The 27,926-nt window shown below is 32.7% G+C and overlaps 3 protein-coding genes across 8 annotated transcripts in view; 1 reads left to right on the forward strand and 2 right to left on the reverse strand.

Moving 5' to 3' along the window:
• Positions 1-1,083: 1,083 nt before the first annotated feature.
• Positions 1,084-27,926, reverse strand: part of LOC141534860 (coiled-coil domain-containing protein AGAP005037) — a 651,729-nt gene continuing 624,886 nt past the window's right edge. For all 6 annotated transcript variants that reach the window (XM_074254459.1, XM_074254463.1, XM_074254462.1 and 3 more), the window contains one exon: positions 1,084-2,792. In XM_074254459.1, the coding sequence (XP_074110560.1) occupies positions 1,695-2,792 (1,098 nt within the window). In that variant the 3' untranslated portion in view covers positions 1,084-1,694. The remainder of the gene's footprint in view (positions 2,793-27,926) is intronic.
• Positions 5,246-27,926, forward strand: part of LOC141534862 (uncharacterized) — a 102,600-nt gene continuing 79,919 nt past the window's right edge. The window contains exons 1-2 of the mRNA XM_074254466.1: positions 5,246-6,004; positions 7,463-7,738. Coding sequence (XP_074110567.1) covers positions 5,440-6,004; positions 7,463-7,653 — 756 coding nt within the window. The 5' untranslated portion in view covers positions 5,246-5,439 and the 3' untranslated portion in view covers positions 7,654-7,738. The remainder of the gene's footprint in view (positions 6,005-7,462; positions 7,739-27,926) is intronic.
• LOC141534861 (uncharacterized) lies at positions 18,368-20,259 on the reverse strand. The gene is made up of 3 exons (XM_074254465.1): positions 19,576-20,259; positions 18,815-19,399; positions 18,368-18,627 (listed from the first exon to the last, which is right to left on the reverse strand). Exons 1-3 carry the CDS (start codon positions 19,757-19,759, stop codon positions 18,569-18,571), a joined length of 828 nt encoding a protein of 275 aa, XP_074110566.1. The 5' UTR covers positions 19,760-20,259; the 3' UTR covers positions 18,368-18,568.

The following is a 27,926-nucleotide window of genomic DNA, read 5'->3' on the forward strand; positions in this document are numbered from 1 at the left end:
TAGACATTTTGTCAAAAAAGTTTTATACTTGATAAATTTTGATCAATCGATGATATTAAAAAATACATCCCGCAAATTTTATTAAACCCATGTTGAAATAGAGATAAAATGTATATGAAATTAATTTATTCGTGATGTAATTAGTGGAATATATCATAAACGTGAAAATATATGCATGGTCTATAGTCAGGCGCGCAAATTAAATTCCAGTAATATAGAAAATAATCGCTTGTCACTGATTTAGAAAATGACTTTCAAATTACGTCAGTACTATGTACAATTGTGACAAATTATTGATGTAAAATAATGACTCTCAAATGGTATCGGTATTACGTATGACCGTGACATATTACTAATGTAAACACATGATGTTAACCTTACGTTAAGATAGTTTATATACTATGTCAGTTGTACGTAATATCTAAATCATTTCCGTGATGTCATAGAGAAGTAATGAATTCACATCAGTATGATGTCAAAATTGTATCACAAATACGTAAAATATTCTGACATTCTCATGACTTACAAATGACGTCATATTACCGTCATTTATTCACTGGGTCATAATTATGAATATTCACTCCCGGTTCCTACCAGGATAAAGAAGCAGTTCACATGGTATCAGTTGTTAGTGGAATTAATTAACGGCACACCACGTGCGCGATGAAAGCTCGAGATCAATCCGAACTTTTTTTACGGAACTAGAATCTAACGTTCTCCGTCCTATTGCAACGTTACCACCAAACTCTCTAACGATGCCCCGATCTACATTCACTCAATATGTACTTCTTTGCCACTCACTCGGTCTCACTTTCGCTTTTCCATCTATCCACTTATCTATACAGCTGAATATACATTCTACGTCGCACTGAACTCACATGTAATTCAGCGCTACACACAATATACATACTATAATCAACGAAGTATCACGTACCTGATACAACTTACCCACTCACTTAGTGATTCTCAATCCAAACATACTCAAAAATCAGTCGCTGGAACTCTACATAAAAATACAATGTTACAATTAATACGTGTTCTTCGGAGGAGTTGCAATTTGATTGATAGTAATATAACAATTGATATTTTTTCGATGAGACAACGTTTTTTATTATCATGTTAAATTCTGCCAACATGTACGATTTGAAATTACCATGTAGTTTTTTAATATTATTATTGTGATCTATTAATACATACATAATTCGATTTATCAAATTTTACCATAAAAATGTACCATGTGTTCTAGAAATGTTTATATTTCCAAGTTTTTGGAATTTAAACTTACATTAAATTTAATTAAGATGAAAAAAATTCAAATCATTTATTTGTTCTTAAAATTCCAGTTTATCGCAGGTTGTTGATTACTTAAAAAATTACCATTAAGACTTATTTAAACAACATATGTGATAAAACAATAATTATTTAACTGATTTTACTAACGATACATATATCAAAAGTTAGGAAATGGCAAAAAACACAATTTGGTTATAAATAAATCCTAGTATACATAGGAACATAATTTTCAACTGCTATGTGATCATTTACCATTTATCAATTTGGTTTTTTTCATAGTGCATTATAAGTTTATGTTGGTTTTAACAGTAATATATTTACTGTAATATTTACTAACTATAAAAAATAATCCACAGATACACATTAATACTTTTAATCAGCTTGAAGACCATAATAATCAGTCACAGTATGTCAGTTTCATAAATTTTATTGGATGATGCTTGTTCTTCAACTGCAGAAGTTACAAAATAATGATTTGATTCAATTTTCGATGATAATTGTGGTTCTGTATAATCTTTACATGTCAGGCTTGTTAGTGAACCAGAATTCATAGTACACAGACCAAGGCCCATTTTCGCCAAAATGTTGCTTTCAGATCCTGTTTTCTTCAAAAGATCAGGTGACTCTGTAAGTGTTGCTATCGAACCAGCCGTATTTCTTTGTAGTTGTTGTAATCGAGCGTATTGTTCTTGAAGAGTTTTTTGTTTTCGAAGAAGCTCTTTGTGACGTAATTCTAGTTGATCCTGCCTATCTTTTTTATTTTGTGAACCTTCTTGGGAATTGATGCTTTCACATGAACTAGAATCTGATGTAGTGTGTACATTGCTTGTTTGAGTCTGATTGAGCACTTGTTCTTGAACTATATGAGTTGGAAAACGTATAGATAGTTCAGTGATTTCTTTAGAATGGCGATTTCTATAAGAAATACTTGCAGAGTTTTTTGGAGGTAATTGAGGACTCGTAGGACTTATTGATGGTGACTTTGAACTGGTTCTAGGTGGTGGAGGAGGAGGAACTCGTTTCAGTGTTGTTAATTGCGAGAATTCGACGTTTCGTTCTGGTATTGGTGGTTTTTGAAATATGTTAATACTTTCAGAATCATCTACATTTGTTGTCGGAGGAGACGTATCAGTATCAGAACCAGACGGATAAGAGTGAAGTCTTCGAAGTGTACTACTCGTATTCTGCGTCTTGATCGTTAAAGTACTTAAAGAATCTATACTTTTTTTTCGATCATTATTCGTTATTTTTTTTAACTTTGTAGATGGTATATGTTTTGAAATGATTATAGGAGATGGTAAATATTCGATATGTTGGGTGGCATTTGAAGTTTGGCTTAATTGTGATGATGGCCTTGAATAAGTTTGGAGTTCATTTAACAAAGCGTCGAGTGTGTTCTCCGAACGCTGCTGATTGGGGTTGGAAAGCGTGGAGATGGGTGCTCCACGGATGATGTCTGACGATTCCAACTTATGTTCCGCTGATAGAGAGGCAGCTGTCTGTTTTAAACATAAATTACATGATTAGTATATCATTTGTAATTAAAATTAGAGGAATTTACGTTAATAAACTACATTTTGTTAACTGAACCATGCAGGAAAATTTCAGTAAAATTTATTTTAGTCTTGACATGTAGTTATTAATAAAATAAATGTTTTAAGGAAAAGAGAGTGAACAGAAAGTATTGAGAGAGTTCAATTTTAGTACTGAATGATTTCAGGTAGCTTAATTGAGGAGTTTTCGAAGAAACACTGAAAGATTAGGGTTCAGAATCAATCAATGCAACAGACAAATTTTTATTAAATCTATCTGAACAAACTTATCCCGCGCTGATTCACGAATTGTTTTGTCTGTTGCATTGGTCCTCATGTCAGAATGAACTTGAAATACTGTCTAATTGTCTTTTAAGTAGTTAAGTAAAGCTAAAAAATATCAGTGGTTGAAAATTTTTCAAATAAGTGTTCCACGAAACAATTTAGACTCTTGATCGTGTTTTCAAGCTTGAAAAACTTAAAAATTGTAAACGGTGGAATTTAGAGCCCTTCGCTTTGAAAATGAAGGAGAAGTAGCAAGGATGGCCTGTAGGGTCTACCGTTTTAATAATTTTTCTATAAGTTCATGTGTTGATTGTATAAGTTTAGAAGTTATTGGCGAAAAAGACGCTCAGGAGAACATTATCTATGATTAGCGATGATGGACCGCAAAATAAGAATTAATTGAGGTTCCAACTTGTTTGTTTTGTTGCAAAATCAGTATGTATATATATATATATATATATATATATATATATATATATATATATATATATATATATATATATATTAGGTGCTTTTTTTTTTGCGACTATTTTTTTCGCTCCCATTCCGAAATTTTGTTGGAAATACACCCAAAAAAATTCCTGAAAGTTTGAGCCCTTAATATTAATATTAAGTACTCCTACACAGCGTGTGAAGATTTCCCATTTGAAATATACGAGAACTTTCATTTTTTTTTTTAATTTCTATAGCTCAGTGGCATTTCATAACATCGCTTTGACCATGGACGGGTTTTTTTCAGAATTGAATGCTCTACAAAAGTGTCCATTGTCGCGAAGTCGTAACTCATACTGGTGGGGTAGTACGGATCGCCAAACCGAATTTTTTATAGAATTCTTGTTTTTTCACTCATTATCTCATAAACAACAAGACATACAGAAAAAATGTAAATGATAATTTTGTAGGAGATTCAATTCTCTACAAAAAAGGTCACTAAGATCTAAGGCTACCAAATCACTAAGATCGATATTTTCTGAGATATTAGTCATTGAAGTTTACGTAGCGTTGAATTTCCACAAAATGTTGAATCAAATCTTAAAAAATATTGATTTTTTTATTCGTATCATAATTATAATTAGTAATTACTTATTGATTAAGTTGCAAATTTAACGAAAAAAATTTTTAATTGTATTTTTCTGAAGTTTTTTTATTTTTAAATAAATTTCTCATTTAAATCACACCATAATATTTGAATTTATCATTTAATAATTCAATTTTAATGAAATTCTAGCTAAAAATATATTGTGTATGATCATTACGAAGAATATGGGATGTTTCTTTGTTGCTGTGTATTGTGATACTGATTAATTGCGGTTTATTTTTATTGCTCTAGTAGTACTACTGAGCTTTCACTTGACCTTGAATGCATTCGACAAATTTCCCCTTTAATTGCAGCGCTTTCTTTGTTTTCGCGTACTAATCCCGCGAGAGTAAGAACAAAGCTTTGTGTGCATTGATCAGTGTGACGCCGTTGTATGTATACTTTGTTAAATTTGAGGTTAGATCGACTTTAACAATCATTAAAATGAGTGAAAAAATTGGTAATAAAACTTGGAATTATTTAATTGGATTTGAAAGAAGCCAAATAAATAATAATAAGCAGCCTTCGTATCGTGACATACTGAATTTGTTTATGTATAAACATCATCTTCACTCGCCCGTTACTACTTTCTTGCCGGTGGAAACTTTTCAGAATAAATCTGATACTGAACAGGAGATAGCAAATGAAGATAATGAGAACAATACAGACGAATTTGGTTAGTTTCTTCTCACATACAACTATAAATTATCAAGCTCAACAATCAATCATTTTTTAATAATCGAAAACAATTTCTTATAATTTAGACTCATATTTTCTCTACTTACTTGTAAAATTTAATTCGCATTAAAATTCTAATTTTCTTAACCTCATTTTCTGAAAATTGAATTCTATATAATTTTTCAATATTTTAAAATTTGTTTCTAGATTCATAACTTTTTTCTAATTATTAGTCTATCATTTTTGGTAAAATTTCTATCAAGTAAATCTGAATAAGTGAGATAAATCAAAATTTATTTAATTTAATCTAACGCGCCAAAAGAAGTATAACTTCAAAAATTTGTTTTCGATTTTTTGCAGTCGAAAATCCCCACGCTATTAAAAAATTGAAGTCACTGTAACCAATAAATTTAAAATACATATCATTTTATCTTATTTTTATTGGGGAAAATTGATGGAAACTCAATTCAAAGAATATCTTTGTTTCTGAATAACAGAAGCTGAATATAAAATTTGAAAAATGTTTTAATCGATTGTGTTTATTTATTTAATTCTGAAAAAATTGTTTTAGGCATGAAATTATCGCAACATTCGATGCCAGCAAGTTTTTGTAGTCTATCATCAAATTCCAGTCGGTTGAAACGAACATATTCTGATTTTGAGAATGAACTCTCTGTACCTCGTAAAAAAAAAAAAATCAATATTTTAACTCCAGAACTTGTATCAGCTTTGGATCGCACTGGAACTAGTGATAGAGATGCAATGTTTATCATTGCAGCTGTTATAGAAAGTCTGGGATTAGATATTGATAAATATAATGTGAGTTATTCTTCAATTCGCAATGCACGTATTTCTAAGAGAGAAGAAATTGTCGATGCAATTAAAAAAGAAGAAATAGACGAATCTTGCGTAGTTCATTGGGATGGAAAAATGCTACCTACAGGACAAGGAACATCAAAAGCAGAACGGCTCTCGATACACATTTCAGGAATAAGTGGCGAAAAATTTTTAGAAGCTCCGTTGCTTTCTGACGGCACAGGTATAAGTCAAGCTTCAGCCGTATGTCAGGCTCTGACGACACGCAATATTTGCGATAATATTAAAGGAATGTGTTTCGATACGACTGCTTCAAACACAGGTAAATTGTCAGATTGTTAAATTACATTTTCAAACCTACGCTAGTCATAATAATTAAAGGATATAATAAGAAGTCTAAATTTTTGGGTGTTTTTCAACGAGCTGTAACTTCGAATAAAATGATTGTAGAGCAAAAACAAAAAAAAGCATAATAGTAGCTCTAAGTGTCTAGTTTTTAGATACGACCATGACAATTTTTTTATCACGTTTGAGTCTGGAGAAATGCTGAGGAAACTACAAGAAAAAAATTTTCCAAATTTTTCTTGTCTAAAAAAGGTCTACGGGCTTCAAAAATGTTTTTCCATTCTTTCACTCAAAAACGCTTGCAAAAAATTTAATGTCCTTTTATTTGACAGAATTAGAAAGCCTGTGCGATGATTTGCCGCGGAGTTATCGTCAATCAAAGCAAAGAAGTTCTTTTTAACTTTGATAATTAATAACTCTGGGAATAATGGTCGTATGAGAAATTGAAGGAGAGTTTTAAAAACTACACGATATTTTCTATGAGATTCAGAGAATGGCTTTTGACAAAAAAATTTTTTTAATTGAAAATCCAAATCTCAATGAAAAAGATTTTTTTCTTAAGAATCTTTATTTTTCGATCAAAAGATTAATTTTTTTAGAAATTTGAAAAAAAAAAACAAAAATTTCAAGAAAATAAATAAAAATTGAGAAATTGCTCACAATGGCGATTTTTGCGAAAACAAAAATTTGAAGCTTCGGGACACTATGGAACAAAAATCGCAGCACTTTGAATTTTCCAGGGATTTTAGGAGATACTTTAAGGTTAAAAAATTACCCATGAAATTTTTCGTTCATCCATTTTATCCAAAGTTATACCAAGTTATCCAAATATCTTTAATTATGCAAATTTTTGTCTTTTTTCAGTCAAAATTTTCAATTCAGAAAAAATTTTCTCGTCAAAAACAATTCACTGTATCTCATAGAAAATATCGTGTAGTTTTCAAAACCCTTTTTGATTTCACATACGATCATTATTCCCAGAGTTATTGTTTATCAAAAGTAAAACGAACTTTTTTGCTTTGATGACGATAACTCCGCGGCAAATCATCTCACAGGCTTTTTGATTCTGTCAAATAAACGGGTATTAAATTTTCTAAAAGAGCTTTTGAGTCAAAGAATGAAAAAACATTTTTGAAGCCCGTAGACCTTTTTTTAGACAAGAAAAAATTTGGAAAATTTTTTTTTTTATAGTTTCCTTAGGATTTCTTCAGAATTAAACGCGATAAAAAATTGTCATGATCGTATCTGAAAACTAGACACTTAGAGCAACTATTTGCTTGTTTTCTGTTTTTGCTCTGCGATCATTTTATTCGGAGTTACAGCTCGTTGAAAAATACCAAAAAATTTCGAATTTTTTTATGTCCCATAATTTTTGTGACTAGTGTATATTTTTATCAACCATTTCAATTAAAACAGATAATGTTTTTTTTTTAAGGTGACACCAAAGGTGCTTGTCCTTTACTAGAGAAAAAAATTGGTCGTGATTTATTATACCTTGTTTGTCGTCATCATACGTCAGAGTTGATGTTACGAAATGTAGCAGAGGTTGCTTGGCCAGCCACAAATGGTCCAAATGTACCTATTTTCAAACGATTTAGAGACAATTGGGATAACAGTAGTATATGAAATCGGTTCCAATGATGAACATATTACCGACATTTTGAACGACAAAAAAAAAGACATTCTCGATTTTATTGACAATCAATTAAAGGTATGAATTAATTCAATTTTACATTAATAATTGTGTATTTAAATGATGAACTAGTTTTTGACACATTTTTGTGTGTATTAAGGACTTATAAGATTTTAATTGATAAATTTCAAATATCTTTTTGCTCGAATATTTTACAAAGTGTATTTTTTCATTAACTTTATTTACAAATTTAACTAATTACATTATCATTCACTATCAAAGAAACCCATTGGTTGCTGATAATGATTACAGTTTTCTCACTTTTTTATTTTTCTTTCTTTTCATATTTTTCAATAAGAATCATCATCCAAGAGACGACTATAAAGAATTACTGGAACTAAGCAGTATCTTTTTAGGTCGTGGAGGTGATAAAGTTCAATTTAAAGCCCCTGGCGCTTGTCACCATGCAAGATGGCTTTCAAAAGCTCTTTATTGTTTCAAGGTATATTTATTTCGTAAGCAGTTTAAAGTACCAGCGAAAGAAACAGATGCTTTACGAAAAATTTGTGTTTTTGTTGTATTATTTTACGTGAAAATATGGTTTACTGCTCCATATGCGATAAAAGCCCCAAACTCAGACTTACAATTAGTAAAAGATCTTATCGAACATCGAAAAATTCATCCGGAAATCGCTAATGCAGCTCTTGAAAAATTATCTAAACATCTATGGTATTTGCATGAACAACTTGCTTCCTTGGCGCTGTTTGATAATACAGTACTACCAGACGAAAAATTGAAAATTGCGAAAAAAATTAATGGTATTTCAGCTGTAAAACAATCGAATAAGTATTACTCAGAGCCTTACAAAACAATTACTTCACTCAGTGAAAAAAACATCAGTGATTTTGTGACACCAAATTCAGTTTTCATCTTTAAACAGTTTAACCTTTCATATGAATTTTTAAATTCTGAATTTCATACATGGGAATCAAATTTTGAGTACCAAAAATGTTCTGAAACATTCAAAAAGTTAAAAGTTGTAAATGATACTGCTGAGCGAGGAGTAGCTCTGACTCAAAGATTCAATGAAGCTTTCACCCGCAATGAAGATGAACGACAAAAAGTTTTTCAAACAGTACAGCATCACCATTCGCAACATAAACTGTGTACTAAATCAACTTACAGCATAAAGAAAATGGTGTAAAATATTTAATTTATCGTATTTGATCATACATGTAGTTGAGTTCAAAGTTACATAGACCTGATATCTTAGTAATTTATTTACAAATAAAAAAACTTCAGAAAAATACAATTAAAAATTTTTTTCGTTGAATTTGCAACTTAATCAATAAGTAATTACTAATTATAATTATGATACGAATAAAAAAATCAATATTTTTTAAGATTTGATTCAACATTTTGTGGAAATTCAACGCTACGTAAACTTCAATGACTAATATCTCAGAAAATATCGATCTTAGTGATTTGGTGGTAAGGACCTTTTTTGTAGAGAATTGAATTTTATACAAAATTATCATTTACATTTTTTCTGTATGTCTTGTTGTTTATGAGATAATGAGTGAAAAAAACAAGAATTTTATGAAAAATTCGGTTTGGCGGTCCGTACTACCCCACCAGTATGAGTTACGACTTCGCGACAATGGACACTTTTGTAGAGCATTCAATTCTGAAAAAAACCCGTCCATGGTCAAAGCGATGCTATGAAATGCCACTGAGCTATAGAAATTAAAAAAAAAAATGAAAGTTCTCGTATATTTCAAATGGGAAATCTTCACACGCTGTATAGGAGTACTTAATATTAATATTAAGGGCTCAAACTTTCAGGGAATTTTTTTGGGTGTATTTCCAACAAAATTTCGGGATGGGAACGAAAAAAAAAATAGTCGCAAAAAAAAGCACTCTAATATATATATATATATATATATATATATATATATATATATATATATATATATATATATATTAAGGTGTGCCAAAATGTAACTTTCTTGATGGACCTTTTAAAATTGGAATTTTCAGTTCCGCTTTTGAAATCAGCTGTGTTTAGGTCTTTCCTAAGATATTTTGGGGTAAGACGATAGATTTTATTTTCATAGAATTTTTTAGCAGGAGGTTTAATTGGGCACTTCCGGCGAAAATTTGAATTTTCAGCGGAAGTGCCCTAACTAAGCTCCAGGAAAGAGCAGGAAAGAACAAGAGTTACGGTAATTATTACGTGATGCGCTCCAACATTTACGTCATAGGATAATTGGGAGGAAGGGATTGTGAAAGAAATTGGAAAGGACCTTCTGATGCATAAGAAGAGCCTATAGAATATGCGATAAAAAATTCGGATAGCTTGGACTGGGATTCGAACCCAGAACCTTTCGAGATGCCCTCATTAACCTAATATTTCCCGATGTACACACACAATACATCTATCATAAGTAGCTGACAGAGAAGGCGATTTTAGCAGCAAAAAATGTGGACGTCAAGGAATTGAATCTCAAGATACAACAGTTATTGCCAGGTAACTTGGTGACATATAGATCCGTTGATGCAATTTAGGATGCCATTGAAACTACACATTTTCCAACAGAGTTTTTAAACTCATTGGATTTACCAGGCATATCACCGTATAATTTAGGACTCATATTTGGAGCTCATATTATTTTGATTCGTAATTTGAACCCACTACGGCTGTGCAATGGCACGCGATTAGCCGTTTAAAAATTAGTGAACATCATCGAAACCATTATTTTAAATGGCAAATGCCGGGGTGAAGGTATATTACTTCGACGAATCCCTATTATACTCACAGATGTGTCAATTCAATTGAAACGCATTTAATTCCCCATTAGATTGGCATTTGCAATCATTATTAATAAGTCTCAAGGCCCAACAATGTCTGTTTGTGGCTTAGATTTGAGCACGTCATATTTTTCACGAGAACAATTATACGTGGCATGCTTTCGAATGGACAAACCATCCAGTTTGTTTGTGTGAGCTAAAGATGGAATGACAAAAAATATTGAATACTATATTGCACAAAAAGATTAATATTGTTGACTAATAGCTTCAGAATTCGTTGTACATACAATTTAAAATAAAAGTTACAATAAATTCAAAAAAGACCATTCGGCAGCCAAAATGGGAGTAGATTACTTAAATAACAAAGATAAATTTTTTGCAATATAATATTGATCATAATCAGGGCCAAAGAGTTGGTGTTTAAGGTTAGCGGTAAATTTTAAGATTGATAATATTACCACAGAAATATGTTCAGATCGTACACAATTTCAGATATGACTTGGTATACTAGACTGAAGTTGTCTTGAAAGTTGTCTTTAATTTTGTTTTAAATTTGTCTCGAAATTTGTCAAATAATTTTTCAAATTTGACTTGTTTTTAAAGCTAATTTTGGTATATATCTTTATACTAAGAACAAAAAAAAATTTTACACTCAATAAATGTCAGAAATTCACATGAGACATTTTATTCTTGAAAATAAAACGTTGAAATAATTTTTTTAATATCTTCTATCGATATTACCAATCTTTTCTTTAAAAAAAAAGTTGAATAATCTTAATTTTGTTAAAAAAAAGCGTCAGTTGAAAAACCATACAACAAAAATTCAAATTTCATATTTTTTTTGTTAGATATTAATACATTAAATTGTTTATACCTTTTGTATTATGACCCTCAAACAATCCACACAAGGGTATTTTTGTAGAAAATTTAATTTCCTACAAAATTTTCTCTAATAATTTTTTTATAACTTCAACTGTTTTGTTGATAAAAACAAAAATATAACAATTTTTGAGACAATAGGGGTTTCGAGGCCGACACCGATGAGACATGTTCAAGTACAAAAAATGTTGGAGAGCACTTTCAAAGAGTCACTAATATACTACAAATTTCGACTAATCACATCGGAATACCATGAAATCAAACGGAGCTACATTAATTTAAATTAAAAAAATAATGATTTACATGTTATTTAAACGGGAAATATAAACCGACTGGAAGGAACCACTTAGAATTAAAATTAAGAGCTCAAATTTTCAGGGAATTTTTTTTTCAATATAAAGAACAAAATTTTCATGTGTCAGCGAAAAAAAAAATTTAGTTTTAAATGGAGCACCCTAATATGCATATTTACTTGTAAGTAGTTGATATAACGGAACACGTGAGTGTGTTTTATTCGCATCATAAACAACACAGGTCCATAAAAAATAAACTAGTCTGAGCAGGATGTTTGACAACGATTTTTCGACGTATTTTTTACCACTGAATACGAATCTGAAGTCAAAAGAAGTATTTCATCAAGAATTCAAAGAATTTGAACGGCGATTTCTGGGACAATGGGGAGTAGAATGTTTATAGAGAGAAAAAAACGTAGCAGAAATCCGTTGCCAAGGTCATTTAAAGAGAAAAGGGCCAGGAATAATAAGATTATAATTTTGATGCAGAAAAAATTAAGCTCTTTCGAATGGCACCAATCGCGATGAAATCGGACAAGTCGTTCAAAAGTTATGAGAGGTTTACGTACAGCCGCGCGCGCGCGCCACACACACACACACACACACACACACACACACATACGATTTATGGATATCATCGCGGAAACATGCAGGAAAGCTTTCGAGGACCTCAAAACGTCAACATCCGTTGGAAACTTGTTTTCCCAAGCTTGTGTTGCTATCTTTATAACTTTCACGATTGCTCCGACTGTCGAACGACCTTTCTGGAAGCCATGTTGGTTGGTGGCAAAGCCTCTAGCATGGTCGATGTCGTAGCGAAGTCTCCCTTGTATGAGCTCTTCGAGCAGTTTTCCAGCAATGTCCAGCATGCAGAGTGGTCTAAACGATGAAGGTGTTACGGGGGTTTCTTTACCTTTGTTTAAGAAAACCAATCTCTGCTGCTTCCAGATCGTTGGAAACGGGTTGCCAAGCATGCGTTATGAGTGTTCAGGAGTATGTCTGGGTATTTTAGAGCTACAGTCTTGATCACGGGTGCCGAGATGCCATTAGGTCCAGGTGCCTTTCCTGTTTTGAGATACTTAGCCGCGTCTTGTAGTTCCTCGATTGTAAAGGATGTTGCTTCGCCGTTTTGAACGTGGTGCTTCTTCTCCCGCGGCGGGTGTTTAGGGAAAAGCTCCGCTACAATGCTGTCCATTAAGGCAGGAGACTTCGGTGCTTCTGGTGAAGCCTTTCCGAGTCGTTTGGCGACAATTTGGTAGACTTTATCCCAGATGTCCTAGTCGAGATCGTTACAGATTTCTTTCCGCAACCTCGCTTTACTTGCTTTGATGGCTCTGTTTAACGTCTTTTGACCTGCTTGTACTCGTTCGAATATATGTTTTGGTTCAGGGAGCGTTTCACAGCTCTCATTGCGCGGCGACGTAGCTCATGGCATCTTCTGCGAAGTTCTGCTATGTCTGTTGACCATCAGTACGCCGACCTGTAAAAATTTCGATATTTCAGCCACAGCATAGAGGCGTCACATGTGGCAGTAATCTCCATTATCGCATTTAGCACTGCCTTTTCCGTCTCGCTGCAGGTATCCGGAGTCAGATTATTCTGAAGGGAAGACCAGCTCCGTGTAAATGACGTTCGCAATTTTTTTGGATCAAGCTTCCTGGCGTTCCACTTTCATTGTTGAAGGACTCGTTGTGGAGTCAGAACAGGTGCCAGACCAACGCTGAATTTCACATACTGGTGATCACCACCACTGTATTCTTCGGATACAGTCCAGTCTTTAATATTTTTGGCTATCCTTGGAGTTGCCAGTGAGACGTCGAGGATGAATTCTTTGTACTCTGGTCCTCTAAAGTTTCTGTCGAAATACACTAATCTCTTCATTAGGTGAGAGATAGACGCTTATAAAGTAGGTTGTAGAGGTTTGAATCCAGACAAAACCAGCTCTACTTCCACTGTTGTTGGCGGTAACGTTCTATGTGTTTACAATCCAAATTGCTGCTGCGCCATTTCTGCCGTCTGGTAGCTTCGGCAAGCGCGGTGCGGAATGCCTTACAAGCCCCGGAGCCAGAAATATGACATAAGCCATCTTGAGCTTCTTTGTACGGTGTACAGAATAAGCATTTTGGCTTCTCCGTGCAGTTTACGGACTTGTGGTTTTCTCCGCCACATTTATAGCAACAATTGCATCTGTCCGGCCCCGTACAGTTTCGCGATTGGTTTCCAAGACCAAGGTCTTTAAAGCATCGGATTACTTTTGTAATTGAGCGTATGCGACAGTTAACCTATCCGATCTTTATACGGACTTTGTCAAGGAGCTTGATCACGCTAGCCTCGTCTATCTCGCAGAAGGCTGCCCGATTGCCTAGTGCTGTAGGTTTTGTCAAATTTACCGGTTTCATCTCTAGGCTGTTAGTAAAGTGACGTATGAGTGCTTCACGGGCGTCGCTTTCGGTAGAGACTCCATCCAAGTCAAGTATCTCGATCGTTGTTTTTGGTGTGAGCGTTCTGACCGTACCGATATTAGTGGTTGCTGTTTTTATCGCAGCTGTAAAAGCAGCAGTATCTTCAGTCTTGCGACCCATTTCTAGAAGAACGCCCCCACGCTTCGTTTGTTTGATAAACTTTATGTCTACTTCAGTCTCTGTTGAGTTGACCTTGGCCTTGATTTCTTTAAGGAGATCGGCTTATATTCACTCTTCAGCTGGTTGGACGAGCACAGCCTTTGTTCTTGTCTTTTTCCTCCTCGGTTTCTTAGAGTCACCCTTACTTGGCTGGTTTAGGGCTTCAGTAGATTGTGCTGCTGGTTCCTGTTCTGTTTTGTTCTTTTTCTTTTGGCGAGTCACTTCAGTCCAGGTATCGTCTCGGGCTATCTTTTTCTGTGCTGGCTCGTCAATTGCTAAAGAAAGGCTGGGTGTGAATAGCAGCCTCTTTTTTGTTGTTCTCCCTTCCTTGATGTCGTGGTTTCTCAGAAGTGACCAAAAGTAGCAGTGGTTTGTGGTCATCCACGGAGATGTTTAGGTCGTTGACGCCGACATGCCTGATGATTTTTTAGCTAACCTACATGGTCTAGTAATGGATGTAACCAATTTTCTGATTTCGTGATAGATTCTTCTTGTTTTTTATAAAGTTGGCTAACTTTTTGATCTTGCTACCGAGCATCTCCATTGGCGACTGTTGGCCGGCGATGGTCGATACAGAGTTAATTCTTCCTCGGTAGGTTTGGTTAGTAACGGAAGCAAAAGGTCCTCCACGTTTTGGAGAAACGTTGCTCGGCTGTCCGTTCTCTTCCATCTGGGCTGTTTTCGTGCTCCCTGTAGCAGTTCCAGACAACAGGGCCATGGGGTCCACTTCGCTGTCGTAACAATCACTTGACAATGACGAGTTCAGGCCCGTTTGCACGTCTTTTCTCACCGGCGCTAAGATATCCATCCTCTGAACTGTAAACGATGTTTGAAATTGTTCTGACATTTCCATATTGTTGTTTGCTAGGTTTTGGTCCACCCCGAGTATTTTATTTCTTCGGTACCTGACATTACTGTCGGGCATTCCCCTATCCGCCACCTGGGGAGGCATCCGATTCGGAACCTAGCAGCCCTACACGGAGTGTATATGCATTAGGGTGTGCCGAAATGTAACTTCCTTGGAGGACCTCTTAAAATTGGAATTTTGAGTTCCGCTTTTAACAGGGGCTGTGTTTGGGCATTTTCTGCAATATTTTGAGGGGAGAGAATTTTTTTGATTTTCATAGAATTTTTTAGCAGAAGCTTAGTTTGGGCATTTCCGCTGAAAATTCAAAATTTGGCCGAAAGTGCCCTATTAAATCTGCTGTTAAAAATTCTATGTTCAACATAACTCCGATATTTTTTTGGATAACTCTTGAACGGCTATACTGATCAATTCCAGAAACTAATCAGCTTTGAACATCAAAAAACCAAGTTATGATGATCGCCGTTGCCGATCAAAATCGTTCGATCCGAACGAGAGATATCGTGAACATGAGAAAACTGAAAAAATTGTTTTTCTAGAGTTACTCCGAAATTCCTAGTTTGATCAATTCAAACTTTTGTGGTTTGAAAATTCAAAAGAATAGTGTTTTATTGAGAACATCTCTGTCAAAATTAAACCTCTATCAGATTTTTGAGCTCGAAGAGCTCAAAAACATAGATAAGCAATCTATTTGAGATCGGAGAGCTCAAAACAATACATAAATTGTATTTTTAAGCTCGAAGAGCCCAAAAACGCCATAAGAGCAATTTTGAGCACTTAATTATGGAATTAGTGCAAAATTGCAGGGATAGCTTTCAGGGTCAACCGCTTTCCTAATTTTTTTATATGCAATTTAAATGAGAAAACTTTAAATTTAAATTACAAGTACTTAAAATTAAAGTAATAAAAGTAAAGAACTCAATACCCTATGTACGTTTAAATATTCACGACAGAAAAGTGAAAGGAGCGCAGAATAGGTTGCGCACAAAACCATCACGAGGTCATTTGTTGAGTAAATTTCACTCCTCATATTTTTTTCATACCGGGGGCCTTACATGAAAATCGATTCTTAAGGAGAAAGCTCCAAAAAAAATTTAACTAAACAGATTAATGAAATTTAAATTTGTAATGAAATGTGTTAATATTTGTAAACGAGAAGAAAATAACGTTTTGCAACTCAAGCAGGTTTGATATGAGTTGATAAGGCCATATAAAAATTTTTGATATATTCGTATCCGGCCTGACATAAAAATTGACTATGTCAGGCCAGATTGAACCTTATCAATTTGATATGTCTATATCAGACTTGATATACGTTGATAAGATCAGATATAATTATATATTATTTTTTTATAGGTTCTGATATGGCTTGATATAGCCTTATAAAGTTATATGTACTTTGATAAGTTTGAAAGAAAATCCCTGATCAGGGTTGATATGAAATGAGATGCACATAGTCTGATATACTTTTATCAGCCCATAAGTGGTCTGATGTACTCATATAAAGGCATACCCGAGCAAAAAAAAACTATATATAATAGGGTGATTCAAAAAAAAAGAATATTTTTTTTTTCGTTTGGTACTCTGAAAAATAGGTTCCTAGACACCTCTAAGAAAGCCTCTCCAAGCATGAGTTCTTAATTGTAACGGGAAGGTCCTCCTTCTTACAGTTTTCTATTTTTTCTTATTATCAGATAGAAAAATTTATATCTCGCTTCCAACTACTTGAAAAAATATCTTGTTCCTTAGATTTTGTAGGAAATTGAATGCTCTACAAAAAAGGTCTCTTACGATTTTTTCGTAAACCCAACCGTTTAAAAGATATTAACGGTTAAAGTTTGATTATTTTTGGGAAAATTTTTTATTTCTTATGAATTTTATAACTCGATGAAAAAAATCATTATGAATGATGAAACTCATAGTTTTGTAGGAAATTTACTGCTCTATAAAAATGGTCTCTTATGATTTTTCGATCAAGTTGAGCGTTTACGAGATATTCATCGTCAAACATCAATGCATATCAATTTTTCTAGTTTTTGATCAATAATTCGAAAAATTTCAATTTATTCTGTGAGTTTCAAGGAAATTTAGACAAATTTGAGTTTCTATGAATAGAAATATGTTATGAACTATTTTTTTAATTAGTTTTTTTAGTCTTGGACATGTTTGATTACATTAAAACAAAAAATTAGTGCATTTTTTAAATATATAATTCAATTTAGTGTGTTTCACTTTTTTATCGAAGAATTTATTTATTTAATTATCAACTGCCATATAATTTTCAATATTTTCAACATAACGGTACACTTTTACTGTAAATAATTTCCTCTATTGCAGTTTGGGTAGTTTTTTCGATGTTCTTTGATAATTTGCAATAAGTATTGGAATTGCTCTTCATTTTTTGTCAAGCATTGATTATACTCACTAACTAATGCAACAGCTCGTTCTGCTGAATCATTAACAACTTTCAATTGGTTAAAGTATTCTTTATTTTCAATGTAACTGTCATTAGTAGGCCACGATTCAATATCTTTATCAAGGAAGTCATATGGTAAATCAAAGATTTTAAAGAGATTTAAAGACTTTTTAGAAACAAAGTCACTCAGACTTTTTTGCGTTAATGAATTCAAATCGTTTTTATCAATTATAAATTTTTTAGCTTTAGAATCTGTACCGTTACGAGTATTAACAGCTCCAACAATATTTTTTTTTACTTCCAATGAAACGGTATCGTCAAATAATGATAAAATGGCAAGTTCATCACTTAAATACCATAAATGCAAAATCATTTTTTCACAAGTTGCTGAAGAAATCAATGAATTGATATTTTTGTACTCGAATAAATTTTTCAAAAACTGCAAGTCATGATTAGCAGCAGTTGTTGCAGAAGTTGATGAAAACCAAGCTTTTAAATACAGTGTAACTATAAATATACAAATTTGCCGAAGACCGTCCAATTCTTTATTAGAAAGTTTAAATTCATTTCTGAATAGAAACATTTTTAAACTGTAAATTGCCTTCGCCATCCACCTAGCATGATGAATTGCACCAGGACGTTTGAAAAAATTTCTTCTTGAGGCATTTCTCCAAGGAAAATCAACGACAATTCCAACAATTCTTTATAGTCATCTCGGGGTTGTAGTAACTATCAAAAACAATTAAAAATTTGTCAGAAACAAGAAAATTTTTTTCTTAAAATCGCAGTTAAATCATACCTGTAAGGATTGTGCAATTAAACTAGATATTTCATTTTTTTATCCAAAATGATATCAGCAACAACAGTATCTTCAATTCCAGATTTATAATTAGTTTTATTTATTTCATCCCATGATTTTTTAAATCTTCCGAACATTGGTACGTTTGGCCCAGATGACACAGGCCAATATACTTCAAATGCACTTCTCAATATGATCTCAAAAATGTGGTGACGACATGGTAACTAGATTAACTCTCTTCCCAAAGTCTTTTCAATTGCCTTACATGTACCGTTATGAATTCCTGTATAAAGAAATTAGATAACTATCGTTAAATTTAATATTCTCAACAAATTGTAGATTATATTTAAAATCCAAATGAGTAAATAATTCTCAATAATTTCAAAACTGAAATTCAGTAAGCAATAAAAATTAAACTAGAACGTTAATAATTAAATATTTTTTAGATTAAATTATCATTGATAAGTTACCTGTATTAACTGCCGTCGTGTCAAAACACATCGCCTTAACATAATTAGTAATACCCCATTCACTCAATGTCGATAAAATGGCTGATGTTTGATTGTCTGCCGTCCCAGAATTCATTTTTGGAACCCCAAGTAATTGTTCGGTACCAAATGCAGTTAAAATAACTGGTAGCCGTTCCACAGATTTTGATCCAACAAGGTCATTCAGCATTTTTCCGTCCCAATGCACAACGTATTTATCGTGTGTCTTAAAGTTGTCATTAAGTCCTTTAGCAATGTCTTCTCTTTGAAGCATACGAGCTCGTTGAATTGAACTATAACTGAGCGTTGTATCTTCAATTTTAATACCTACTGCTAGTAAAACCGGAGCAATAATAAACATCGTATTTCTACTGCTGACATTAGCTCGGTCGAGTCCAAAAATGACTTCAGGAGTTAAGACATCAAGTTTTGCTCGTTTTGTCGGAATTGGAGGTTCATACTCTGAATCAGATCCAAAATTTGTAACTCCACTTAATGTATACGTAGAGAACGACTCTGATTTTTCACTTGGAACAATCGCATGACTGGTAGACGGTTGATCTAAGTCTGGAATAAGATCTGTTTTATAAATTAAACGAAGAAAATGTATAGAATTTATTCATTTTGATGACAAATAATTAAGAAAGGACTCCAAAAATTGTCTAGTCAAATGTCATCTAGTCATCTATGAAAAGTTACACTACTACCTGACTTTATAATAATTAAATATCTCAGATACTTACTACTCTCATCTATTCCCATCATAGTTGTGGTTAAGTTTGATACAGGTACATTATTAGAAAGAATCTCTTTATGGGTACCGAATTTTTGATCCAAATACAACTTTCTAATATTATCATCAAGCACTTTTAAGGATTTTTCGCTCACAATGTCGAATAATTGTTCAAGATCAGTCTGAAATTTCATTTCCTTTTGGTTTTGCGCTGAATTCTTTTTATCGAAATTTTTTTGTAATTTTAACCATTGACTGTGATAGCGAAGAAATTTTTGACTGCATTAGGAGCTCCACTAGTTGGAATCTGATTTTTTCTCCACAGTTCAATAACTTGGTCAACTGAATTTTTAGCACTTTGTTTGATTGAATACTTTAAAATTTTAAGTTGGTAGAAAAACACACGCATAACCTCTTTCACTTTTGGTAATTTACGTTCCGAAATTCTTTGTAGAGGTATTCCGATAAAACGTATTTCTTTATTCATTGTAGGTTAATTGATGATAAATAAATTTATGTGATGATTATAAGACTTATTTAAAATGAATTATTTTATTACGTATTCAAGATGATCAGTTTTAGGAACACTGAAAATACGGTATTAAATGGGTAGATACTGAAGATAGTTGAGAGTAAAAAACATAGATGGCGTTAGTTTCAGAAGACAAACAGAAGAAGAAATGGAATTCAAAACAAAAATCGCCTCGAACGAAAATTTTATGTATATTTTGTGAAAAACAATTTAAAAATACGCACTGAACAAATTTCATAATAATAAATGACAACGCGATTAAGATTTTAAATTATTAAAGATAAAATTTAAAAAAATATTATTAGAATAAAAACTTTCAAATGAATTTTTGAACAGAAAACATCTATAGGAGTTGCTTTTATAATAAAAACTCAAATTTGTCTAAATTTCCTTGAAACTCACAGAATAAATTGAAATTTTTCGAATTATTGATCAAAAACTAGAAAAATTGATATGCATTGATGTTTGACGATGAATATCTCGTAAACGCTCAACTTGATCGAAAAATCATAAGAGACCATTTTTATAGAGCAGTAAATTTCCTACAAAACTATGAGTTTCATCATTCATAATGATTTTTTTCATTGAGTTATAAAATTCATAAGAAATAAAAAATTTTCCCAAAAATAATCAAACTTTAACCGTTAATATCTTTTAAACGGTTGGGTTTACGAAAAAATCGTAAGAGACCTTTTTTGTAGAGCATTCAATTTCCTACAAAATCTAAGGAACAAGATATTTTTTCAAGTAGTTGGAAGCGAGATATAAATTTTTCTATCTGATAATAAGAAAAAATAGAAAACTGTAAGAAGGAGGACCTTCCCGTTACAATTAAGAACTCATGCTTGGAGAGGCTTTCTTAGAGGTGTCTAGGAACCTATTTTTCAGAGTACCAAACGAAAAAAAAAATATTCTTTTTTTTTGAATCACCCTAATATATAATTATAAAGAATTATCTATAATTTATATATAATTTAACGATTAAACGACCACATCAAAGGCGTGCGAAGTTTGATTGTAATTATACTAAGAGCTTTGTTCGAAAGATTATAAAGAATTCTATATTTATGTTAACCATGTAGCTGTTCAGAGCAGTCAGTAAATTCTTTTTTTTTTTATATTGCACACAATCTCTACTTGTAATTATAACTGATAAATAACTCCCTTGTTTAATTATTTACACACAATATTGATTTTGCAAAGCTTTGATTACACCGACACACAAAAAAAAAGTAGTAGTTTGGACCGGACCTTCCTACCGACATGTGTTTCAACCCGCTGAATCTGAATTTTAAATCCGTTTGGCCCAGTCACCCTCCAGTTTTGACAGAGATGAAAAACATTCCAAAAATGGCAAAAACTTGCAAAAAACTGCAAGCATAGCAAAGAAAAAATTCTTGTGGACCCAGATTAAGTATGATTTTTATGTATTTCAATTTATTGAATCTGGATCTAAAGGTTAACTAGACCGTTGAGCCGTCAAAATTTGAGAAAATAGCAAAAAACCCTAAAAAATTGCAGTAAATCATAAAAAATCGAAATGATCGAGATAAAAAAAATTTTTTGGACTCAGATTGAGTTTGATTTTCATGTATTTTGTTCCACTGAATTTGCATCTGAAGTTTTCTTGCCCCGTTAACGTTTTAAAATTAGATAAAAATTTCAAAAAACCAAAAAAATTGGAAAAATTGCAGTTACTGTTAGAAAAACGTGATACATGGTAATTGGTTTTATTGGGGATAAACCTCTTTATTGAATTCTATTATATATTTATTATTTATTTAATTAACACAATTAAAATATACATATACATGTTTTACGACTTAAATGCTTTGATGTTCAAATAGGTACTATTAATAATATCGAAAAACTGTCTTCTAGCTTTATATATTCTTATGTATAGTGTGCAGTCGCTTAAGTAATCTACTGCGCATGGCGCCTTGATTCTAAATTTATTACATTTTCAACAGTTACAACTATAAAAATGAAAAAATCTATAAAACATGATTAAATACTTTTCTTGTATTTTTTTACGCATAAAATACAAGTTAAAAATTTGACAATCTGAGAAATGGTATTTTTCCGGTTTCCAAAAGGAGTGAATTTTAACCGTTGGTAATTTGGTCAAGACTTACCCAAATATCTATATCCCCTAGCTCGAATGAAATCTCGCCGGAGTCTAGGGTCTTTTCGGAGATAGTTTATATAATTTATAAATGAAATTTGAGCCTGAATATAATTGATATACTATTTACTTTTATTGAAAACAACAAATATCAAAATTTCAGATGATAATACATACAAACTTTATGACAAAATTAAACATTATTCGAACATAACCCGCACACACCGCTTGTTTTTCGTATTTTGGTGCCACCTGGTGGCCAAACTCTGTCTACTACCTTTACAAAGAAGTATACCCTAAATTACGGCCCTATTTTCGCTTAGTCCCGTTTGGGTGCTTGGAAAGCAACCCTTTCCGGCCCTACTTGCCCCTAGTTCCCTCTGGGTGCTTGGAAAGTAACCCTTTCCGGCCCTACTTGCCCCTAGTTCCCTCTGGGTGCATGGAAAGCAACCCTTTCCGGCCCTACGAGGTGGCCAAATTTCCCCCAATGGACAAGTCAACACTTACCTGGTTCCTGGTCGGAGACAAGGTAGGAGTTCCTTGGGTACTTCCTGGTGAAGGGTCTTCTATCGGAAGGTTATAACCATTGGGAAACTTGCTTACTTTTTCCGTCAATAAAAATCGCTTTTGTCAAATCCTAGGCCTTTCTCTACGAGTGAAAGATTTTGGAGAATTATCGCCATCTATCGCTCGTCGTCAAACTTCAGATTTTTCAACTATTTAAATCTGATCAAATATCAAATTCACTCATCAATTTCAACAGATTACAATAAATTTCATACAAAATCAATTCCATACAAAAGTCGTTCGGGACTTAGAAAAAAATAACATTTGCCAAATAATAATTTTTACCAAAATAATTTCCCATACTAATCTCATTTCTGGGACTTAGTAAAAAAGTTAATTCCACAATGAAAATCATTAACAAAAATAATTATTCAGATATTTTGAATCTGTTCGAGAATTTAATTAATTCTTTCTTTCACGTAAAATAAATTTTTGTTCTTTAAAAGAACAGAAATTATCGCCACGCAGTTTCGCTTATATTAGCTCGTCGTTTTTTACTGCAAACGAACAATCGGCGAAATTCTTCGCCACCTCTCGCCGCGATGGCGTACTGAAAAATTTGCGCGCATTTTCAAATAATAATAAATCGCAGTCAAATATTTAAAACTAAATAAACTTTTTCATTAAACAAAAATAATTCGTGATGTTGAATAAACATTATAATAAGTGATAATTATTTTTAAACAAAATACGAAAGAAATGTAAATGAACAACAAAAACACCTGTAGTATATTAAATACACTCTGGTATTAATAATGATAATAATAATAGTATCAATAATGATAATAATACTAGTAATAATAATGATAATAATAATGATAACCGTATAACAATACATAGAAAATAAATTCTGCTGCTCTGCCGTCTCGCTCGCACTCACTCTTTACCATCACAATTGTAACATCTACAAAAAATGACGTATTACTAGAATGAAGAGAACATTTTTCTCGAATTTCAAACTGTTCTTCGTCGGTGTCGAACTTTCTTTCTCAAATGATCTACTCAGTAGATTTTCCTTCCGTTTGTTATTATTTCTTGGTGCATATCTTTTAAGTGTCCAGCAAAAATCTGCCATCATATTAATATTCCAATTTCCTTGATACCTAGTCTCCATTTCACTTATGTCTCGATGAAATCGTTTTCTCTGTTTTTCACTGTAGTCTCCAAGATTATCAGAAAAATGGTCAATGTGAAAATCAATGAAGTGTAGTTTGAGGTTCATAAAGCAACATACATTTTTTTAATTTGTCACCAATTCTTCTACTAACGTCCTATAATTTTCGCTTTTTTTATTTCCTAAAAAGTTTTGGGATACATTTTTAAAACTTACCCAAGATGCTCTCTTCGTTTCGTTATATCTCTATCTCGTTCATTTCTATTATAAAATTTGCATCCTGAAATAGAGCTCAAATTTAGGGTCCATCCAAAATTCCTTCTTTTTATTTTGTATCACTTATCGCAGGAAACTTTTCTTTCAAGTACTCTAACTAATCACAATTTTTATCCAAAGCTTTGACATACTTTTTGATGAGACCTAGGTTGATATAAGGTGGTGATAGTAGATCACCAAGTCTACGTTTAGAAAACTATTAAGAAAAAGAAATTTTATTTTTCTTTACAAAAAGATATAAAATAAAAAAATTTAAAAATCCAAGCAAATGATATGACTGTATATAATTTTTAGAAATTAAAAAACATTTTGTTGTAAATTTAAAAATTAAAAACATGATTTTGGAATGTATTTGGTGTGTGTGGTTGCAAAATATTTTATTTTTTATAAAATTCGTAAAATCTATATACTAGGACTTAAAAAAATTTGACATACACAATGATGCACACCAAGTACGTTCCAAAGTTATTTCTTTAATTTTTAAATTCACAACAAAATGTTTTTAATTTCCGAAAATTTTATACAATCATATCATTTACTTGGATTTTTTTATTTTATATCTTTTTGTAAAGAAAAAAATAGTATATTACACCCCTTGGGAAGGAAAATAAGAAAAGCCTCAGATCACATGTAATTGTTGGCCGAGGCGAAGCCGAGGTCGACAAACATGTGATCTGAGGTTTTCTTTTTTACTTTCCAAGGGCTGTATACTATTTTTTTGTCCGACGAAGGCGGAAAGCGGCAACTTTGTTTAGCGTAGCGGGACGAAAGTTGCCACTTTCCGCCCGGAGGGCAAAAAAATTTTTTTTTTTTAATAGTCTTATGAACGTGGACTTGGCGTGATTTTTTTTTTACAGTGAAACTGTTTTTGTTCGGATTTTAGTATTTTTTGTAATTATCATAAAAATTGACAATTGGTACCAACTTAAATCTCGCGTTGGCTGCATTTTTCACCGCAAACTATCCTCCTGAAGCTACAGTTTATGTAGAAATAATTCCAGTGCACCCTGGCGGCCGTAGAAGCAAGCTGTGAATTACCTTTTTTTTGATGTAGTTGCGTATCTATAGGAGGATTACTACACATTTTTATTTCATCTAGTCTGTGGCGCTGATATTTCCCCATCGAAAATAAGTCAGGATCGAAATTTTTGAGTTTGCTATAGTTTGTGCTGATCAAATTTAATAATTTCAAGTACATTAATTGTTATAATTGAATATAACTAATTAATATCAGTAAAATTAATACGAATTACTGTTATAATATAAAATTTAGGAACAGGAAGTACCGAAGAATTGAATAAAATTGTGCATCCTTAAAATACCGTTCTGCATACAGTAAGCATACTCGGTAGTCTCGGATCCCACAAAAATAGATGTTTTATGAATCCCGATTATTGACTTAAAATAAGCCTTGAAACTACAGGACGTTAGTAGAAGAATTGGTGACCAATTACAAAAATTTAGGTTGCTTAATAAACATCAAACTGGACTTCATGGAAACTCATGTTGACCACTTTCCTGAAAACCTTAACGACTATAGCGAAGATCAAGGAAAAATATTTCATCAAGAAATTAGCGAGATGAAGGGTAGGTATCGAGAAAGTTAGATTTTGAAATTTTGTCTTTTTGAATTTTAAGATCATATTTCATCCATGAAAATGCATCCAAGTTCTCAATGCATTATATATAATAGCTAATTTTTTTAGAGCCATATATAATAGCTAAATTTCTCATTAAAGACAAATTTGGGAATTAGGGAAAATAAAGGATAAGGGGGGGACCTTTACTCAGTAGGAATTTTTCGGTAACCGAAAAAGTAATTTGGACAGTCCAGACCGGGAATCGAACCCGGATCGTTTAGTTACGCGCCAAAGGCTCTACCAGTTATTTGGGAAATATGAGAAATTTTTTCTCATATTTATAACTACAATTTCCCGATTTTTTTGGTTTTTTGAGATTTTTTTCGATTTCTAATCGTAATGGGACAAGATTTCAGATTCAAATTCGGTGGAACAAAGTACATATAAATCATAGGGGCATTCCATAGTGACTGGTGGGATATTTGACTCTGGAATTTCATCGATTATAAGCTACAATTATGTGACTGAAATTTGTACTATATTAAATTGTATCTTATAACATAGAAGAATAACTAATTGACAACATCATTTTGTCAAAAACCTCGATTACTTTTTAAGTTTCTCGTAATTATCGTTTGACCGAGTGTGACTGGTGGGACATCGAAAAATCCTTCTCTCTTGCCGCGGTATACTTAAAGTCGATTTTCAGTTCGACCACTAAACTTTTAAAAAATATATCTCTCTCAATACGAAATTTATCGTACAAACATTCAATATTATGAAGAATTAAAATGATTACCTGCGTAGGAACAATTAAAAAAAATTAGGAATCCGGTAGACCCTGAAGGCCATCCGTGCAATTTCCCGCTAATTCCATGCCTAGGTGCATAAAACTGCACTAATGATGTTTTTGAGCTCTTCGAGCTCAAAAATACAATTTGTGTGTTATTTTGAGCTCTTCGAGCATAAAGGTCTGATAGAAGTATCATAGAACAATATTCTTTAAATTTTCAAACCGCACTAACTTTTCAATAAATCAACCGATTTTCACGCGGTTGGCAGAATTTGACACCATTTTTTTAGTTTCATGATGAATCTTCAAGTTTGAATTGATAAAACTAGGAAATTTGGAGTAATTTCAAAAAAAATACTTTTTTTGGTTTTTTTTTGTTCATGATATTTCTTGAACGAATTAACCAATTTTGACCGGCTTGACGGCAATCGACGTAATTTTTTCATGTGATTAGCTGATTAGTTTTTGAAATCGATCAGTGCAGCCGTTTAAGAGTCATTCCAAAAAATGTCGGAGTTATGTTAAAAAAACCCTTGTTTCCAAATATTTTATCGAGGATATCTCTCGATCCGACGAGAAATGACGAAGTTATGTCAAAAAAACAATTTATTTGATTTTCTTTCGTTCACGATATCTCTCGAACGAATGAACCGATTTTAACCAGATTGGCGACCATCGGCGTGGTTTTTCAAGCTTAAGGGCGGATTAGTTTTTAAAGTTGATCGATAGAGCCGTTTCAAAGATAGTCCAAAAAAACCACTTTCAAAAATGATTTTTTTCTTATTTTATTTTAGATTTTTCAAGATTTCTTAAAATCTATCGGTCCGAATCGGTTCAAATTCTCAGGAAATCTAAGTTTGAGGGAACTCTTTAGAACACCCTTTAGTTCGTTCCGATCGGTTTAGTCGTTCAAAAGTTATAAGCGGGTCACACACACACACACACACACACACACACACACACACACACACACACACACACACACACACACACACACACACACACACACACACACACACACACACACACACACACACACACACACATACACACACACACACATACACACACACACACACACACGCGCGCGCGCATACATACAGACATAGTGACAACGTCGCGGCAGTAGTCAGGGAAGCTTCCTAGGACCTCAAATCGTCGAGATCTGATGAAAACTCGATTTTTTCAAAACGGGGTAAAACCAATAACTTCCCGATTTTTGAAAATCTTCGATTTTCTTAGCGGGAAGTTAAAATATTTTTTATTGTGACTGGTGGGACAAGTACAAAATGCGTACATGAAGTAGTTTATTAAAAAGCTTTTATGTTATTTCAAATTAAAAAACATGATTGTTTATATGTTAAACTATAAATT

Source organism: Cotesia typhae, unplaced genomic scaffold (assembly GCF_013202065.1).
Source record: "Cotesia typhae breed Kobodo isofemale line unplaced genomic scaffold, CoteBio_Ctyphae scaffold_13, whole genome shotgun sequence".
Lineage (NCBI taxonomy): Eukaryota > Metazoa > Arthropoda > Insecta > Hymenoptera > Braconidae > Cotesia > Cotesia typhae.